General features: G+C 30.3%; 1 protein-coding gene across 1 annotated transcript; it reads right to left on the reverse strand.

Annotated features, from left to right (window-relative positions):
* Positions 1–647: 647 nt before the first annotated feature.
* Positions 648–16235, reverse strand: LOC135949075 (aquaporin AQPcic-like). The gene is made up of 2 exons (XM_065498533.1): positions 15628–16235; positions 648–918 (listed from the first exon to the last, which is right to left on the reverse strand). The coding sequence occupies exons 1-2, from the start codon at positions 16156–16158 to the stop codon at positions 754–756; spliced, it is 696 nt and encodes a 231-aa protein (XP_065354605.1). The 5' UTR covers positions 16159–16235; the 3' UTR covers positions 648–753.
* Positions 16236–20921: the final 4686 nt, after the last annotated feature.

The following is a 20921-nucleotide window of genomic DNA, read 5'->3' on the forward strand; positions in this document are numbered from 1 at the left end:
ATGTTTCACAATGGTTTTTATGACTTTTCAAGCAAAAAATGTCCTAAAATAATACTACTCTGTATGCTATGTATATTGTGTTATCGTGAATTGATCAAATGTATTAAAAAAAAGAAATGTTTATACAAAAAAGAACACCCTAATATACATATGTATATGTATGTATGTACATTAGGGATATAACTATTGACATTTTTTGCAAATTGGCATAGCATGATCGAATAGAGAGTTAAAAAATATGAAAATATACGGTATTATTTTTTAACTTTAAAAAAGTTCACGCACTAAACGCAATAAAGTTTTTCATTCAATATTTACAATTATTTTGAAATAAAATTGGTTAATTCACAAGGTATCTTATCAGTCATATTGTCATAATGTCCTAATATATCACGACTCGGCGGGTCGGCTTAATCGTCTCTTAGGCATTCGGCGCAGGTCTCTGCTGGTTGGCTACGATAACACAATAAACATAGCATACAGAGTAGTAATAGTTTAGGATATTTTTTGGTTGAAAACCAATAAAAAACATTGTGAAATATTAGGACACTATGACAATATGACATGATAAGAGACCTTGTGAATTGACCAAATATATGTATTTTATTTTAATAATAACGGACATACTTCAAAAAAAAAATATGAAATTATTTGGTGCATTTTAGAAATTTTGTTGGTGAAAAAAACCTTTTTTTAATATCTTTATACACTTAAATTAATTTCAAATTTATTTTACAATATAATCGTTGAAAATCATTCATGTACTTCACGCCAAAAAACCAGCTTGTAAACATAAGAACTAACAACGGCTGCACTTAAAGGGCCAATCCAATAAACTCCCTGATATTTGAAATTGTTATTCCACAAAGCAGGGGCCAAAGATCGTGCTGGATTCATGCTGGCACCAGTAAAGTTACCCTGTAAAAGATAATATATAATAAATCATTAAATTCAAATAACATTATTATAAATATAATATAACAGGAGTGTAATCAGAACCACTTCAGATTCTTTAATGACCGCCTAAAAGCTATTGATGTCCCAATTACTTCTGAAATGCATTCTGTAGAATGCTATTATTATGCTAAAGTGCTACTAAAGAGTTTGGCACTAATTATTTGAAACCGACTTTATATTTTTTGGAAAAATATTCATCTTAAAAATTTGGAAAACTACTAGGGTGATCGGCCCGGTTTTTAATAACCGGTTATAACCGGTTTTTTTGAAAAGCTCACATTTCGAATATCGAAGAAACCGGGTTTTTCTCCTCGAATAGCCGGTTTTTTCTAAAGTTTGTTTTTGTGAGTTTTAGTGTATTTTAAAAAATATTCAAAATCTTATAGATAGATAGCGGAGTCGATATAGCCATGTCTGTCTGTCCGTCTGTGTGTTGAAATCAAGTTTCCGAAGCCCCCAAATAACTTACATACACGATTCATACATCAATATCTCCGAAATTCTTCCGGCTCGGTTGCTATTAAAGTCGGTCCACAAATGGCTGAGATATAGGAAAAAACCAGGACAACCTCGATTTTTGACCTATTTTTGACCGATATCTGGATTACTAAATCGTATATAAAACCATAAAACAAGGGGTCAAAATCGGGAAAAATATTTTTTAACCCGATTTTTTTTTTCAACAAAAATTTTTTTTCACTAAATATTAATAAAAAAATTTAAAAATTACAATTTTTTTTTTAAATTAAAAAAAAATATTTTTTAAAATTTAAAAAAAAATTGAAAAACAATTTCGAAAAAACAAGTGGATAAAAATTTTTTATTTTGTTTACCTAAAAATATTTAAAATTTTTATTTTAGAGTATAATTTGGTGAAGGGTATATAAGATTCGGCACAGCCGAATATAGCTCTCTTACTTAGCTTTCCAAAAGTGAATAAAATTCAATTAAACAAGTAAGAGTGCTATATTCGGCTGTGCCGAATCTTATATACCCTTCACCAAATTATACTTCCAAATTTTAAATATTTTTAGGTAAACAAAATTTAGTTTTTTTTTTCATTTTTTTTAATTTTTTGGAAAAAAAAATTTTTCGATTGTTATTTTAATTTTTTTTTTTTTAAATTTAAATTTTTTTTTTTAAAATTTTAAAAATTTTTTTTTTTAATTTTAAAATTTTTTTTTTTTAAATTTTAAAATTTTTTTTTTTAAATTTTAAAATTTTTTTTTTGTTTTTTCAATTTTTTTTTTTTTAAAAAAAAATTCGGGTTAAAAATTTTTTCCCGATTTTGACCCATTGTGGGTCCAACTTACTGTGGTCTTATATACGTCGTTGCAAATGTCTTTGAAATATCTATTATTAGATATCCATATTGTCTATATTAATGTCTTAGTAATCCAGATATAGGTAAAAAAATAGGTAAAAAATCGAGGTTGTCTTGGTTTTTTCCTCATATCTCAGCCATTTGTGGACCGATTTTGCTGATTTTAAATAGCAAAATTCTCGAAAGCATGTCTGACAGAATTATTGAAGATTTGGATCCCGAAGATATCTGGGGTCTTCAGAAAACTGATTTCAACAGACAGACAGACAGACAGACAGACAGACGGACAGACAGACAGACAGACAGACGGACATGGCTTAATCGACTCCGCTATCTATAAGGATCCAGAATATATATACTTTATAGGGTCGGAAATGAAAAATGTAGAAATTACAAACGGAATGACAAACTTATATATACCCTTCTCACGAAGCTGAAGGGTATAAAAATTGATAAGTTTTGCTATTTTATCAGGATTTATACATAATCAATATATTTGTGAATGCTCAAACTGTATTCCTGGGGGACATTTGTATGGGGACTAGGTGAAATCATGGATATTTCCCATTTTCAATCAGAGAATATTTGTGGAAATTTTCAGAGAGCTAGCTCCGGAATGACAAAATCCTTTTTGATATGTAATGGGTATACAAATGTATGATATTTTGAAGTTAATTTCTCTAAAACGAAGTGATCGATAAACAGTACTCTATGCACTCCAACAAAACAGAATTGCTTCATGAGAAGCCCTGCTTATTTTGTTCGTATTAGAATCTTTATATGAACCAATTTCTTATCAGTATACGGAGTTTAGAAAAAAATGGTCGGGATCGGAACAGTAGGATCATCCTATACAAAGTACATAGAAAATTTTGATTATCGGATAACTAAAATTGAGAGATTCTTTAAACGTTGTCTGAAAAAATATTATCAAATATCTAGTGAACTATATTAGAGAAAATCCGAAAAACTTTGAAGAATTTATTTAGTTACCATGGTACGTAGTTGGCTGAAAATGTTTTGCTAAAAATGGACGAGATCTGAAAAGTCGGTGTAGGACCTCCAGTACAAATAAAATTGTAATTTCGAGGGTTTTTAAACATTATCTGAATAACTTTCAAATAATTTTTTTGATGTTTGGGCGGAATCGGCTTAGTGGGAGTGTCCCGTATCATATAAAGAAAATAGTTATACATAATTGAATATATCTGGATAATTATAATAACTAGTTAAACTAATGCTTCCAATTGTTTAATTTAAGTGGGATGCGAGTGGATTCTGTAACTCAAGACATACATTTCTTAAAACATTTATTTTGATATATATCCACTCGTATCCCACTAAGAGGAATAGAACTAAGCTTTATGTTGAGCAAAAAAAAATTAAAAAGGGCCCATTTTATTAGATTTTTTATTTGGAGATATCCCACTAAGCGGCCAAAAAGGTCTTCAAGGAATGGACCCAAGCTTTCTTCTGAGCAAAAAAAAATTAAACAAGTAAGAGTACTATATTCGGACGTGCCGAATCTTAAATACCCTCCACCTAAATATGATGGCATAAAAGCTGAAATAATATAACAATTGTTAGAAAGACTAGTTTACGCAGAAGATATTTTATTTCAAATGTACAAAATATTGTATCTAATTCAGCAATTTATAACTGAAATTCCTATTAGAACGTTTGACACAGTTAATTATTGTCTTTTAATTGATAAATTGTCGTCTAAACTTAATTTTTCTAAATCTTCGTGTAAATTATTATTTTCTTACATAGGTAACCGTTAACAGTTTGTTGGAACTGGGTTAAACGATCTACAATATCTGAGTGTCAAAGTGGCTCACAGTGGTATGAGAAAAAAAAGAGGGAAATAAATCTGTAACTTCTAAACCCTTAGTCCGATTTTAATGAAATTTCACATGCGCAAAGGGGAAGTGTTGTCGAGTTTAAGTGTGGACCTCATGAAATGAAATTTAACAATTTATATACTTAATAATTAGTTAATACGTTTGGATCAACATTTTTCCCTTTTAACCTCAAGTGAAGAAACAGAGTATAAAAAAAGGGTATACAAATATATTTAGACAAATTTCAAAACACTTGGTTGTGGGACTTTTGCGGGAGCTATGACCTATTATGATTCGATTGTCATAAAATATTTTTACGTGATTTTTATGTATTTATATGAGAGCTGTGGCCAATTATGGACCAATATTCACAAAATTCAGTATTATGATTTTTGAATACAAATTACTGATCTGTGTACCATTTTTTTTAAATATATGGATGCTATGACCTATTATGATCCTAAGTATTTAAGGGCATTTTTTGTAGAATTTCATATAAACAACGCTATTAACAAGAGTGGACCTTATGTGGGAGCTATGGATACAAATTACTGATCGGTGTAAAATTTTGGTTGAGTGTAGATTTTTATGGATATTTGTGCACGGTAATGTGTTTTCCTGAAGTAGTTCTTATATGGAGGTTATGACCAATTATGGGCCTATCATCATTAAATTTGGTACATCGATTTTTGTATATATTGAATAAATTTGTTTTGAATTTCAACCTGAATATAGTTATATTTGTAAGAAATTTATGAGCATATTAGTGATTTTCGGGAGTGGACCTTATATGGGAGCTATGGTTAAATATGGACCGATATTCACAAAATCCAGAAGTATGATTACTGGATTCAAATTACTGGATCTGTGCGTAATTTCATTTTGATATCGATATGTTTTTAATACTTTTTAAGGTTAATATCTTTTTTCGGAAATGGCCTTATAGGGGAGCTATGACCAATTATCGGCCAATCTGCATAAAATTTGGAACAGTGATATCTATATATATGAGTATAATTTATGTGGAATTTTATCATGATAAATGTATTTATAAGAGATTTATGAGTACTTAACTGATTTTTGGAAGTGGACCTTATATGGGAGCTATGGTCAAATATGGACCGATATTCACAAAATCCAGTAGTATGATTTCTAAATATAAACTATGGATGTGTGTGAAATTTTGTTTTGATATTGATATTTTTTAGATATTTATGTAGGTTATTGTGTTTTTCGGAAGTGGTCCTTATATGGGAGCTATAACCAATTATCGGCCGATCTTCATAGAATTAGGTACAGCGATTTTGGTATATATGGGGATTATTCATGTCGAATTTCAACTTGATAGCGATATTTATAAGACATTTATGCTTATTTAAGAGATTTTCGGAAGTGTACTTTATATGGGGGCTATGGTCAAATATGGGCCGATCCACGAAAAATTTTGTAATATAATTTCTTTTACCACGAAACTTATTTTTGCTGAATTTCATGTGGATATTCCTATTTTGTAGGCATTTATAGACCATAGAACCATATTTCGGGAAGAAATTTGTATGGGGGCTAGGAGAAATCATGGACCGATTCTTAAAATTTTCACCAGAGTTACTCCTTTTATCATAAAAGTAACGAGTGCAAAATTTTATGATATTAGCTGCAATATATTTACAAAAAATGTCCAAAAATATGTGAAAATTATCAATTTTTTTTTGAGGTTGTCCCACATTTTCATTCATTTTCTTTGGTTCCACTGTACCGATTTCGCTGATTTTCAATACCAAACTGCTTAGGACAATAATAAACATTTTTCTTGCAACTCTACTAAGTTTGTTTGCGTATTTTGGACGTGAGCGTGTTTTACACAGACGGACAGACAGACGGACATGGCTCAATCGACTTAGAATTTCATAAGGATCAATAATATATATACTTTGTTGGGTCTCAGATGAATATTTCTCAATGTTACACACGGAATGACAAACTTATATATACCCTCATTCACCACTTATGGTGGTGGAGGGTATAAAAAGGGCTCGTTTTGGAAAAACAGTCAAAAATTGTATGTCATGAGTTACAAAATATTTATTTTGATAGATATTCCACTCGAATCCCACTAAGCGACCAACAAGGTCTTCAAGGAAAATGTATAAGCTTTCTTTTGAGAAAGCTTTAAAGAAAATTCGAACAAATTTTTGATTTCAGAAAAGAAATGTCACCAATTTTTTATTTTTTTTTTAATTTTTTCAAAAGATTGAAGAAAGTGTTATCTAAACTATTTGGGACACATTTTGCTACGAACAATAGGCAATAAGTTACATGGTTGAGAAAAAACACCTGCTTGGCCAAAATGTCAAATTTTGACCACCTCTAACTCATAGAGTTCCCGACTAGAACTAACCTTTGTACAAATTTCATCCCGATCGAAAGACATCCCCCCGAGTTTTGCATTGAGTAGGTGAAATGCAAAATTCGCTCGTTACACATAAACCGAATTTCGGAAAAGCACGAAAAACATGTAGCGGATGATCAAATGGACCAAATTAGTCGAATGTTTTAAATTCTTAGATGTTACTCCATTTTTGACTAAAACTCTACAGTTGAAAAAATTAAATAAACTGCAAAAGGACTGCCAGAATCAATAGTTATCTAAATATTTTGAATTTTTGTAACGAACGAGTTTTGCATCTCACCTACTCATATAAAAAAAACTACTTCACAACATAAAATGTTATAAAAACAAAGTTTTCTTTTAGATTTTGTACATTATTCTGATTTTATGTAACGATTTATAATAAAGATAGTAAAATAAATTTTATTATAGAGAGACAACATATTTGCAATTACAAAACCAATCATGTTTGAATTTTAAATAAAGTTTTTTTAGACCTTATTTTTTTGTATTTAAATTTTGAATATGTATGAAATTTTTGGAAGGAGAAGCAAAGCACTTTTAGAACAACTTCTACGAGAAGGCAGAGTAGAATAGATATTTTAGGTGGCCTACAAAGTAAATACCTAACATTTTTCCCCGCTTGGCAGTGTCCTGTTTTACCTAAAATTAAAGGGATCGAATATCTGGAGAACTATAAAAGTTAGATTCTCGATATTATAGTTCCCGTCCCATATTCGGTTAATTGTTATTAATGGATAACTGGAGATCTATAATAGTGTGATTCTCAATACAAAGCATGTGTTATTTTGGTACCATTATACGTATTGCAAATGGATGGTATCAGATCGTACAAAGTAAATAGGTATTTTGGAATATCTAAAGAACTGTTATATCTAGAGTCTTCTAACTATTTATAAATTACATTCCTATTATTGTAAGAAGTTTGACTAAAAATTGGCTGGATCGAAACTTGCCCACTGTAAAAATCTTTTCACATTTCTTTTTATTTTACTACGATAGTGAAGCGCACCGGGTTAAGATATAAGTCAAGTCTTCCCAGATTAACGCTTTCAAAAATTAAAGTATATTATCAAAATAGTTAGAATCCGAAGATTTAGCAAATATTAAACAATGTAAGGGCAATCACTTCATTCACCAAATGTTTCAACATTTTTTTTAAAAAAATGCAAATTATATATTTTTAGTTGCTACACAATATAATTGAAAAATTTTAATGTATCTTAAAATTTCTGAAATGAATTATTTTACTTACAGCAGTGCACGCCAAACAGATGATAGCAAAACCGAATTTCAATGGTATAGTCTTCCCATTCTTTGCATTTCTGGGATCCCAAAAACTGCAAGCGAACAAAACCAAAGTGGCCGTAATAATAAATTCAATGGCCACTGCCTGCATGTAACCCAATTCAGGATGCGGTAATGTTAGACAGAAACCATCGTTGTTGACTCCAGGCAAAAATGAGCTCGGTATCAAAAACATTAAGAGAGCATATCCCATAAAGCAACCCAACAACTGGGCACAAAAGTAGCCGACTGCCATTAGTGGATCAATAAGCTTCATGATGTAAGCGGACAATGTAATGGCTGGACTTAAATGAGCACCAGATATACAGGCCAAGCTCTGGATAATAAGCATAACGATGAAACCCATAGTAATCGAGATTTTTAATAAACTATTTTCACTACCGGCACAGCCCAAACAGCCTAGAAATACCAGTATTGTGGTACCCAGAAATTCCGCCAAAAGACGGGACACTATATCGAAAGTTGGCGCCTTCATGTTTATTTATTTTTATTTGTTTCTTTTCGCGAGTCTTTAGTCTTTGTTACTTTATGTCTTTAAGCATTATTTGACACTGAACTCATTTGTGAAACTAATTTTTATATTTAAAATGATTTAGTTTAGATTTAGTGAGAAATTTTCAAATAGATACATAAACATACCTATGAGATTGTTTTATAGAGTCCATTAAAATATGAAAAGTAAATAAGTAGGCTACAATCCATATAAGTTGACATTAATTCACCCTTTCTGTATCATTGCTAATAACTCTAAAATTTATCTCTACCTTTTTAGGGCATAAAGACGGATGTATTAAAATCAAATTTCTGTCCCAAAAAACCCAAGATAAGATTGTAATATTCGGCTATGACGAATTTTTTATACCCATCATCAATATGTGACAATAAAATATTTGTCTGATATAGCGGTTAGGGTCAATATGTATATTTAATTATTATAAGACAATTATGACTGTTTAGGTCATTTTCTGTGGTGGACCTTGTATGAGGACTAGGAAGAAATTCTGCCCGATTTTCACCATACTTTACGGTATTATATAATATCAAAGTACTTAGAACTAATTTGTGCAAAATGTTATAAGGAATACCATATAATCAACATATTGCTACGTTTTACCCTTTTCAAATCGTTGGTTTATGTCCTTTAGATAAACCGGATACATTTGATTGCAAATAAAAGCTGTTTAGTAGTTTAAAAATTGTAACAACTCTTTATTTATTTAAAATGTACAACAACCACAGAATCAAATAGTCACTCAATGTTTTTTTATAAACGTTGATAAATTCGCAGAAATACAGACACACTTTATAATGTACACGAATTCACTTGAAAATACAGCACAGTTGATGTTTATTCCAATAGCGTCTCTGATAAACTGACTCACGACTGTAACCTCTGCCACTGTTTATAACACTGCCATCTGCACTCTAGATTGTTCTTTAACTGTCAAAGCTCGTATATTCTAGAGCTTTCGAACACACACGCCATCTCTGGTAAACTTTCTACAATGTTATTTAACTGCCAAAGCTCGTATATTCGAATTCGAATTGCCATACCTACGATCAATGATCAACTCAAAGCTTTTATTCAATGTTAATAATGCCCACAGATATGTTACAGTTTGAGAGGCACAGCTGTTTGAAAGCATTATGCAACTTTAAATCAGCCGTTAAAATCGTTATATTTGAATTCAAGTACAATTTCGTAACAATATTTATGACAGTTTACGCAATATTTTGGAGGGACATTTGTATGGGGACTAGGTGAAATCATAGACCAATAATATCGGTCCGATATTACCCTTTTTCAATACCAAACAAACCTTATAAACAGAGAGTATTTAAGGAAATTTTCAGCTAGCTAACTCCTTATGTTTGGGTCCTATATTGTTTTCAACAGACAGACGGACGGACATAGCTAGATCGCCTTAGAATTCAATTTTTTTTGGAATTACCATCTTTTTTGATGGTAAGTATAAAAATTTGGAATATATTTCATGAATTACGAACTAAATAATGAATTGAAAATAACTTAAGTTTATGGTGTACCGCATCAAGTGTAATAAATAATGAGATAATTCATATCTCAGCAAATTTTACTCTTGGTAGATCTATTGTTTCTTATCTTTATCTTTACACTAGAAGATTTCATGGATTATGATTACGTCTATATTTAAACCACAATTAACCATTTAAAAGCAAAATTAAGTTGTGTTCCAAAATAACACAATGATCACGGAAAGGCAAGTAGTCGCAACCACCAGTCCATAGTGCGGCAGAATCTAAATTTTTTGAAAATAAATCTGTCATTTCTAAATGGCTGGTTCGCTCGGGACAAAATTTGACGTGGGCGTAGACAAGGAGCATTCGAGTTTAAGTTATTAAAATGGACCCTACAAATGATCAAGGGGTGGCGCTATTGGAGCCCAAAGTAAGGTACCTTCGACATGTAAAATGTTTAAACACGTGCCATTTTTTAGTTTCCAATCCGATTTCAAAGATTTTTATATTTTTGGAAAGCGTGGAAAGCAAAAAATGTTGATTCTGCCCCACTGTTCAGTCTAAAAATTAAAGCTCGCCAAAAATATAAATAAAATACTAATGTTACATTCAAATAAATGTTTATTGATCACTAGCTGACCCGACAAATGTTGCACAGTGGGGGAACAGGAAAAGAAGTGGAAATAAATACAATTTTCCATGGCTATAGAGGAGGTGTTGATAAGTTTAAGTTTTGAATTTGGGCTTGTAACACTAGGGGGGCCGAGCTACAGGGCCCCAAAGTGGGGCACCTCGGGTATATCAAAAAATAAAAATGATGCTAAATTTTTATTTGCGACCCGATTTGAAAGGTTTTTATATATAAGGAATCTACTAGACGAGATCTACAAAAAACAATTTTGGGATTTTTTAAAAGGATTTTGGGAATTGTGGTAATGTGGTATTGTCATTAACGAATCACTAAAATCTTTTTCACTTTTGTATTTTGTTCAAAAATTTCTATGTAAATATAAAAACTTTTATTAAAATTTTCCCAAAAAATAACCTACCATTTTTTATTTCCATATTTTTGAAAAAAGTCTTCTATAATTTTTTTAATTCTTAAAAATTTTCAACATTTTTGAAAAGAGAACATAATTTCCTTTTTATTTAATATGTATATCTTTTCCTTTTCGCTAGTCTAATTAATTGAAATCGGGCTATTCATTTAGAAGTTACAGATTTATTTACAGATTACAGTTACAAGTGTTGAAATGAAGAAAAACTATATATTTTTCTTAAAAAAATTATATAATGTATGTTAAAATCTCTCAAAATGATTTTTTACTTACAGCAGTGCATGCCAAACAAACGACAGCTAAACCGAATTTCAATGGTGTAGTTTGGCCATGTTTTGCATTTCTGGGATCCCAAATGCTGCAAGCAAACAAAACCAATGTGCAAGTAATAATAAATTCAATGGCCACAGCCTGAGTGAAGCTCAATTCTGGATGCGGTAATGTTAAGCAGAAACCATCGTTGTTGACTGCAACAGACAAAAATGAGCTCGGTATCAAAAACATTAAGAGAGCGTATCCGATAAAGCAACCCAACAACTGGGCGCAAATATAACCCACTGTCATTAGCGGACTTATTTGATTCATAATGCAAGCAGACAATGTAATGGCTGGATTTAAATGACCACCTGACACGCAGCTCAAACTTTGGATAATAAGCATGACTGCAAAACCGAAATTCAAGGAGATTTTTAATAAATTATTTTCACTTCCGGCACAGCCCAAACAGCCAACAAATACTAGTATTGTGGTACCCACAAATTCCGCCATAAGACGGGACACTATATCAAAAGTTGCCGATTTCATAATTATTTGTTACTTAAGTATTTAATTATAGTTGCACACTGAATTCATTTTAAAAATCTAAAATGATTTAATTAAGTGAGACATTTTAGAACTAATACATGCGATTGCATTATACAGTCCAAAAATGATTTACGAAAAGTAAATATATAAAGATACTACCCGTGAAGTCGACATTTGTGCACCTTTTCTAATTCATTCAATCATAATAATTTCATTGGGAGATTGTCAGTCCAATGGCTATTCAGTATTTGCCTTCTTATGTCTTCGTTTAACGACTCTATAATTATATTAGTTATGAATGCATTCAAATCAATATAGCGAAATTTTTCTAGCGGTTTCCCAAAAAAAACATTTATGACTAATTTGTATTACACTATGCGACAAAAAATAATACCTGGAAAGTGATACAATTCTTCTGGAAGGTGATGTCGAGTATAACAAGAATCTGTCTTTGAAATTTGCAAAACACCTCCAAAATCTTAAGTTACAGGTAAAAAAAAAACGGGTTGTCATACCTTTAAGCACTTATAAGCCATTAACTAAGCCGATTCTCAATCGATTTTAATTTTCTAAACGGATTTAAAAAGAAGAAACTGTGGCCTTTCCAATGGTATATATATTATTTAAGTATTTTGACAGAATTTGTGTGCATTTCTTCAGTAAACATATTTTTGTTTTTATTTTTTCACCATTTTCCAACTTTGAAGAAGATTTTACATAGTATTTTATAAAGGAACCGTACTTTTTATGCATCGATTTAAAAAATAAGTTTATATATGCGTAAATCTTTAATAACTTTGTCAATTTCCAATGGATTTTTAAAATCAATATTGCGTTTTATGCATAAATAAACTTATTTTTTAAATCAATGCATAAATAGTACGGTTCCTTTATAAAATACTATGTAAAATCTTCTTCAAAGTTGGAAAATGGTGAAAAAATATAAACAAAAATATGATTACTGAAGAAATGCACACAAATTTTGTCAAAATACTTAAATAATATATATACCATTGGAAAGGCCGCAGTTTCTTCATTCATCCGTTTAAAAAATTAAAATCGACTGACAATCAGCTTAGTTAATGGCTTATAAGTGCTTAAAGGTATGAAAACCCGGTTTTTTACCCGTAACTCAAGATTTTGGAGGTGTTTTGCAAATTTCAAAAACATATTCTTATTGTACTCGATAAACCCTATCAGAAAAATAGTATTACTTTCCTGGTATTTCTACTTTAGTCTTTTTTGTCTCATAGTGTTATCTGCCAGAATAAATCTTTATACATTTCATTTACTTCAAACGAAATAATTAGTTGAAAATAACTTGATTTCATGGTGTACCGCATCACATGTAATAAAGAATGAGATAATTCATATCTCAGCGAATTTTTTCGCTTCGTAGATCTAGTGCCTCTTATCTTTACACTTTATCATTTTATGGATTATGATATTTAAGTTGTGTATATTATAAATATTAAGTTGTGTCAATGAGGCAATGATCACGGAAAGCCAAGTAATCGCAGCCACCAGTCTTAAAATATAATATATGCGTAACCTTTATTTTCTGTAAATATCAAATAGGTCAGTAAACTTATACGAAAAAAAATGCTGAATTGTGAGATTTCATTTTTTTTACAAATATCTCAGCTATGCACCCAACGAGTTTTGCTTGAAGATCTTTTCATTTGATACTTAAATACTATATGTAGTATATCGAGAATTCCACCAAAGAGCATAGAAAAAATACAGATTTTAAAGACTGGGTCTTCGGATTTTGACCATATTCAGAAATCAAATACCCTTTGGAGTCCTTTCAACATTTTCATTTTTATTTTTCAAATTTCAAAAAGATGAGATTTTATTCACGATTTAAATTTTAACATGTAACAGAGCTATATTCGGCTGTCCAGAATCTTATATACCATTCACCAAAGATAAAGATTAAACCTTTTTGCTGGAAATAACACTGTCCAACAAATTGAGACCCTTTGATTGGGAAAGAATAGCGACCGTATAATTCTGAAAGATCATGTTGAGTAGATCATTTTTGAAGAATAAACTTATAGCCCAGCTGGTCTAAATTTTTTTTTTACAGTGGGTCAAAATTTTTATTTTTTGATCGAAGGCAGAATTATACTAACTGGAAAAAATTTTGTAAGTTAATGTCTGAGAGAATTCTTATTGTCAGAGTTATATTGTGGAATTTTATGGGGATTATTTTTGTTGAACATCTTAACCCTCTATCTCCTCTGTTTAGGGGTCAATTTGACCCTTTTTTTGAGAAAAATAAAAAAAGTCCTTTCAAAAAGGCCATTTAAGGATTAAAATAGTTTACGAAAATGTTTGCGGAAAATTTCAGTAGGAGTCACCAAAGATATCAAAATTGTAAATAAAGCTCTTCACTCTTAATTAGCAATATTACCGGGCACCTCGGGTCTCAAATATTTAAAAAAAACAAGTAAGAAAGTATGGTCGGTCAAGCCCGACCATATAATACCCTACACTAAGTAAAAGAGCAAACACATTTTTCTTTTAAAATTTCAATAATTTATATTTTTGAGTGATTTTCGGAAGTGGGCCTTATATGGGAGCTATGACCAATTATGGACCGATCACCTTGAAATTAGGTCGTGTGATTTATGTCTGTTATTTCTGTTGAATTTTGTGTACATACCAACATTTTTAGGAGATCTATGCATGTTTAAGTGATTTTCGGAAGCGAATCTATATGGGAGCTATGACTAATTATGAACCGATCGTAACAAAATTTGGTGACATGAATTTTGTATAAATGAAATCTATTTGGAGCGAAATTTGTGTAGATACATATATAAATTAAACATTTATGACCGATAAAGTCCAATTTCGAGAGGACATTTGTATGGGAGCTAGGTGAAATAATGGACCGATTTCATCCAGTTTCAATAGGCTTCGTCCTTGGGCCGAAAAAATGATATGTACCAAATTTCATTGAAATATCTTAAAAATTGCGACATGTACTCTGCGCACAAGGTTTTCATGGACAGCCAGCCAACTAGCCAGACGGACGGACATCGTTTAATCGACTCAGAAAATGATTCTAAGTCGATCGGTATACTTTAAGGTGGGTGTTAGACTATTATTTTTGGGCGTTACAAACATCTGCACAAACGCATTATACCCTCCCCACTATGGTGGTGTAGGGTATAAAAAGCCGTATTTTTTCGTTTCTTCCCAAAAAAGTCCGTATACATATTTTTTCTTTTGTGGAAAAAAATTTTCTTTGGGACTATATTAAATTTGTATATGATCCGAAAACAGAACTTAATGCAAAAGCGTGTAAAGTAAAATTTGGCTCACTTAAGCGGATCTATCCAAACTTTGCCAATTTAAAAAAAAAAAGTAGGTTTGAATAAAAAAATCTAAAAAAGTAGAACAGCGATCCTCGAAAAAGCTTCATATTATCTTATTTAAATACATACAAAGTAATTTTTTATTACACAGTAAATAACGTCACAGTAGGCACTTTTCTAAAAAACCCAGTTTTTGGAACACATTTTCCCCGTTTTAGGAATTTCGTTATATGAAAATAAAAAATGTCAAAAATTATAATGCCATTGATTTAAGGTAATTTGGGTCTATAAAAAGTCCCAAAAATTCAGAAAATTATTCAATTTCACTAAACCGTTAATCTTCAAGTCCTAAGGTATTTACCAATACCAACTACTTATACAAAAACTTATATTTATTCATCAGGAGCTCCATTAACCATGAATCATGTATGTAGGTTATTTGAAGGCTACGAAAAGTTGATTTTAACATATATGGATACATCGCTATTTATACGATCTACGTCTATAACGATCCACATTATATATACTTTATGGGATCGCAAATGAAAAATGTTACAAGCGGAAAGAAGGATATAAAAATAACAATGAAACTTACCGCGGTTAAACCCATACAAACGACTGCCAAACAGAAACGCAACGACACGGTCTCGCAAAATTTCTCATTTCTGGGATCCCAAATACTGCAGGCAAATAAAATCAATGTTGACGTAATAATAAATTCAATTGTGCAGGCTCTGACGAAATTAAAATCCGAATGTGGCATTGTAACGCAAAAACCAATGTTATCACCATCCACCGGCAGAAACGATTTCGGTATTAAAGACATCAAGAGAGCATAGCCAACATAGCTGCCCAACAGTTGGGCAAATAAGTAGCCCAAGGACATACGCAGCGATATTAAATCCATGATATAAGCACTCAATGTAATGGCCGGATTGAGATGAGCACCCGACACACAACCAAAACACTGGATAATAAGCATAACGGCGAAACCGAAATTCAAAGCCATTTGCAGTAAACTATTGTTTTGGCCAGTACAGCCCATGCAACCCAAGAACAGTAGCAAGGCGGTGGCTAAGAACTCACCCACAAGACAGGTTATGGTATCGAAAGTTGAAGATTTCATTTCAATATTTCGTTTAACTATTTAAAATTTTTATGAATTTGAATAGACAATAAAACTGGCTTTGTGTATGCTGCCCTGATCACTTACAGACTAAACTAATTGATTTTCAATTTATTGTTTAGAACTGGGAGTGATTTTTATAATTTCAATGAAATGTAAATAAATAAGTTCACTTGATAAGTATTGGTCGAACTTTGGGTTACACTTCGCCTAGAATTAGTTAGAAAAGCTATACAATTTCGGAAAAAAACTGAACACATTGGGTGTACATTTTAATTATTAACATGTAGTTTTAGGAAATCCACTTTCGTTATCTGAAAACTACTTTAAAATGTTGATAAACAATTTCAAATTATTTACCTTCTAGTATGCAGCAGAACGATAAACAAAATACAACCCCTGTAGGCATCTACATATTTATTTTTACTTATGTATATTATAACTCTATTAGAATTCGTATCATGATCATGGTTCCCTATTCGCATCTTAATTTGTCTGTAATCTAATCTATTTATGCATGTATGTACGTATTACATCAATTATAACAAGCCTTTAAATGTAAATTTGCAAATGTTTGTGTTATAAATTAATGTAAATTTAATTTAACCTAAAATTATAAAAATAGAAATTGATAACATAGAAAATGCATTTTAATCTATCTTATCTAAACATCGTACTCTATTTGTATAAAATTATAAAAAAAAACTGAAAATTTGATTATTATAAGAAATTTCTTATTCTTAAATATTGTTACAATTTTATTTCACAAAATCATAATGTTTTGAAACGCTTTTTATTATCATAAAAGCTCCGTTTCAGTATTAGAATTTTAGATTTTAATAAAAAAATTATCAGAAAAACCACAAAGTAGAATGAAATCTTGAGTACCACAACAATTTCCTATAAATATATGTATGTAAGAATATACTGAGGAAAGCCTTACTGTGACGAAAAACATAAGATTGTCATATGATTTTTAGACTATAATTATTAATATAATGCTCTCAGCTTTGTTTCTAGTTCCAGCATGCCAGTAAAATAATCAAATCATAAAAATCGAAATAAAGTTCTTTTCGATCAATAACAGTTACTAAACAGCAAGTTTTTTATTGTTACCTGTGCCACTGTTCGAAATGTTTATTTTTGTGCCCATAAAATATGTGACATTTTAATCTGAAGTCATCATATACAAAATAAAGCCTAAAAGTATGCCATATTATTATCATCTTAAATAATAATGTAACAGACAAGACAATACATTTAAATGTGTTGTTGTTTTATTTGATCCATATTTTTTAGGGAAACTAAACATTTTTTAAACTCGCCGAGTTGTCGAGACATTTACGTTGTTTAGTGTGCAAATTTAACGGGAGACACAAAAAACGTTGTAAAATGCTTAGTTTTAAAGCATTTTAGAACTCTCTGAGTTAGAGGGAGTCAAAATTTGACATTTGGGCCAAATTATTTACATCGAAGATCAAACTGATAACGATATTTGTAAGAGAATTATGCGAATTTGAGTGTAGTGAAAATGCACTATATAAAGATGGGTGCTACCGATTCAAACAAAATTTCGTTTTTATGGTGATTGGCAGAAATCCTGGATTTACTATTTTGCCCATTTTCTATACCAAACATTTATGTTCAACAATGAATATTATGGGAAAATGTCATCCCCGTACGTCGTTTCCTCGAGACCCTATCATTTCATTAATTTTTATCGTTTTCACTCTGTTATTTTATTTAAAGTCTCTATTGTCACTAAAGATGCACCTAAAAAGCAATAAAGCAACGCTTTCGATCAACAGTCGAGATGATAATACATTTCAAATTGCTCCAAATAAATTTCCATAAATAATTTATGATTAAAATTTATTGGTTAAAGTTAAATGAATAAACTAATAACACTACTCGACAGCTAAAAAGGACTCCTCGAGAAAATATTTTCTTTGTTTAATTTTGGGACGCTGATGCACAGTGGTTTAGAAACTTTTTTTTTTGGAAATAATTCGGTATCTTGGAAACTATGAAATCTGTTTGTTCAGCTTCCTAGCGCTAATGGGGGCCAGTACGTAGCTCCTCAAATTTGGCCACCTCGGGTCTCAAATTTTTTTAAAAAAAATCGCCAAAAATCCATTTTTGATCCGAATGAGCTGAAATATAAATAGTCCTTGAGAAGATCTACAAAAAATACGCTTAGAAGTGTAGGTTATCTCTATTAGTTGAAGAGATATTCAGGTTTATTGATTTATTTTTTTTTAATTTTGCTCGATCTTTTTATCGATTTAAATTTAAATTTATTTTTAAAATATTAGTTACTTTGACGATAAAATTCTAAATAAAATAAACTTTCTTACAGTTACCTCATCCCTATAAAAAGTTCGAAATTGTAAAAAAGGCCGTACTTTTTACGTTTTTTCCCAAAAACCCCATATATTTCTTCTTTTGTAGAAAAAAATTTTCTTCGGGACTATATAGAATTTTTATATGATCCAGAAAGAGAATTTAATGTAAAAGCGTGTAAAATATTTTGGCTCACTTTAGCGAACACAACACAACACCACCCAGACCTATTAAAACTTGGCCAATTTTTAACAAAAATTTTAGATTTGAGTAAACAATTCTAAAAAGGCATCGAACCGATCCTTCATATTTGTATAACCCTAAAAAAATAAATCAATAAACCTGAAAATCTTTTCAACTAATAGAGATAACCTACTACGTAGATCTTCTCAAGGACTATCTACAGTGCCGGTCAAAATAATTGCAGCACAGAACCTTAAAGCAATTAACATGGGAAATATTTTTATTTTCATAGTAATTTTAATTATATATATTATAAGATCGTTAATTAATCTCTTTTTCTTCTATGAGTAAAGTTTTCTTTAAGAAATATTAACCTTTCTATCAATTATATGGTATTTTTGAAAAATACCCAGATTTTGTGCAGTCAAAATAATAGCGTAAGAAATTGTTGAAAAATATGGAATATTTATGATTTCGTTTTAAAAAATCGACATAAAATTATAATTTGAGTCTAGTTATATCGAAATGAATAAAATTAAAAACAAAAAAATTAATTTACTTTTCTAATTTTTTTAGTAACAAAAAAGTGGTGTATGTGAGCTCTAGTTCAAAAAATTATGATTTCTGAACATACAAATTAGCTTAATTCAGAATAAAACTATTTATAGATATTTAGAAATGATTTTAAAAAACATTGCTTTGAAATAAAAATATAAATTTTAGGTTGCGAAACCGCTTATCGATTTAATCATAACACTTTTGGCCCACCGTTTCGAAAATCAGGCATTTATGTTCCGCACGGTGGTCAAAAGTGACGACTAGTGTTGCAGTTATTCGCTAACCATTCCAAGAACAAAATTTAAATTAATTAAATCCTAGAAAAGTTTCACCAATAACAATATAATATCCTCTATTAAAGGTAAAATTTCCAAAGTCGCATTAGCATTTTTCAACATTTAAGTACCAAAACACTTTTTGGTCAAATAATTAAACAAATTATATTGTTTGATATCAGACTTCTATAGAATGTCCTCCGAATAAAATTTCAACCAAAATTTAAAATAATATATTCATCTTATCCTACAAACACACAGATTTTGAAATTATAGTTTGATCGTGGTTTTTCTATTATAACATTCGAAGAATATATTGAATATGTGGAATAAATAATTCAATCTTATATGAATAACAGAATTTTATTAAAAATAGATGGCCAAGAGTTACAAAAAAGTTAAAAGGAAACCAAAAATATTTAAGAATTTATTTTGGGGAATGAAAAAATATATTTGGCTACAAGTTCGATACAAAATTTTAAAAATTTTAGAATCTTTATGGGAAGGTGGTGGTCGGTCTCTTTTTTGCCAAAAAATACGAAAACAAAAGACAACAATATTTTACTTTTAATACTAACCTGTTAAGAACGTTACAAACCATAAAATTTGTTACCATATTCAATTTTGTACTGGTTAATTTTTGTTGATTTTAATCGATTTTTATCTTGGTGCTATTTTTTTGACTGATGAATTTCTTAGGTATTTATATATTATGTAGTTTTTCTTTAAAATTTGCATCTAATTTTCAAAATTATTTTTAGTGTTTGAAAGTTTATTGAATTAACTATAAATTTATACAAAAACAACGAAAATTAATTTAACAGTTTTTACGTAATATTATTATATAACAATATGAATGTCGTGCTGCTATTATTTTGACCGCAGTTGTATATTCAAAATTTCAGCTCATTCGGATCATAAATGGATTTTTGGCGATTTTTTTAAAAAATTTGAGACCCGATGTACCAATTTTGAGGGCCTACGCACTGGCACCCATTAACGCTAGGAATCTGAGCAAACGAAAACACCTCAGCTCAAACCATGTGAAATTTCGTAACAATTTTTCCAATAGTTTCCAAGATACCGAATTATTTCCAAAAAAGTTTTAAAACCACTGTGATATGGTAACCATATTATGGTTGTAAATTCCTATTTCACCACCTCTGGATGCAAACATAAAGAATGATTGACAATTTCGGCCTGCTAGGAATGCTAACAGTTTCTACTAGTTTATATTTCACACGAAATTTGCAAAATTCACCATTATTTTATACTATTAAAATTAAAATAAACCTTACATCTACGTCTACATAGTACATGAATTATTTCGAAATTAACTGTCATTTTCAGACTTGTATTTACCCTGACCAGGTTATAGACAATTTGTAAATAAAACATTTGCCA

Source organism: Calliphora vicina, chromosome 1 (genome assembly GCF_958450345.1).
Source record: "Calliphora vicina chromosome 1, idCalVici1.1, whole genome shotgun sequence".
In the NCBI taxonomy this organism is placed as follows: domain Eukaryota; kingdom Metazoa; phylum Arthropoda; class Insecta; order Diptera; family Calliphoridae; genus Calliphora; species Calliphora vicina.

Bases quoted from the DNA above. Each gene is read 5' to 3' on its own strand.
- LOC135949075 (XM_065498533.1), bottom strand. From the start codon at position 16,158: ATGAAATCTTCAACTTTCGATACCATAACCTGTCTTGTGGGTGAGTTC. The intron at 919-15,627 runs GTAAGTTTCATT...TATCTTTTACAG, and splicing joins TTTGTATGGGTTTAACCGCG to GGTAACTTTACTGGTGCCAG.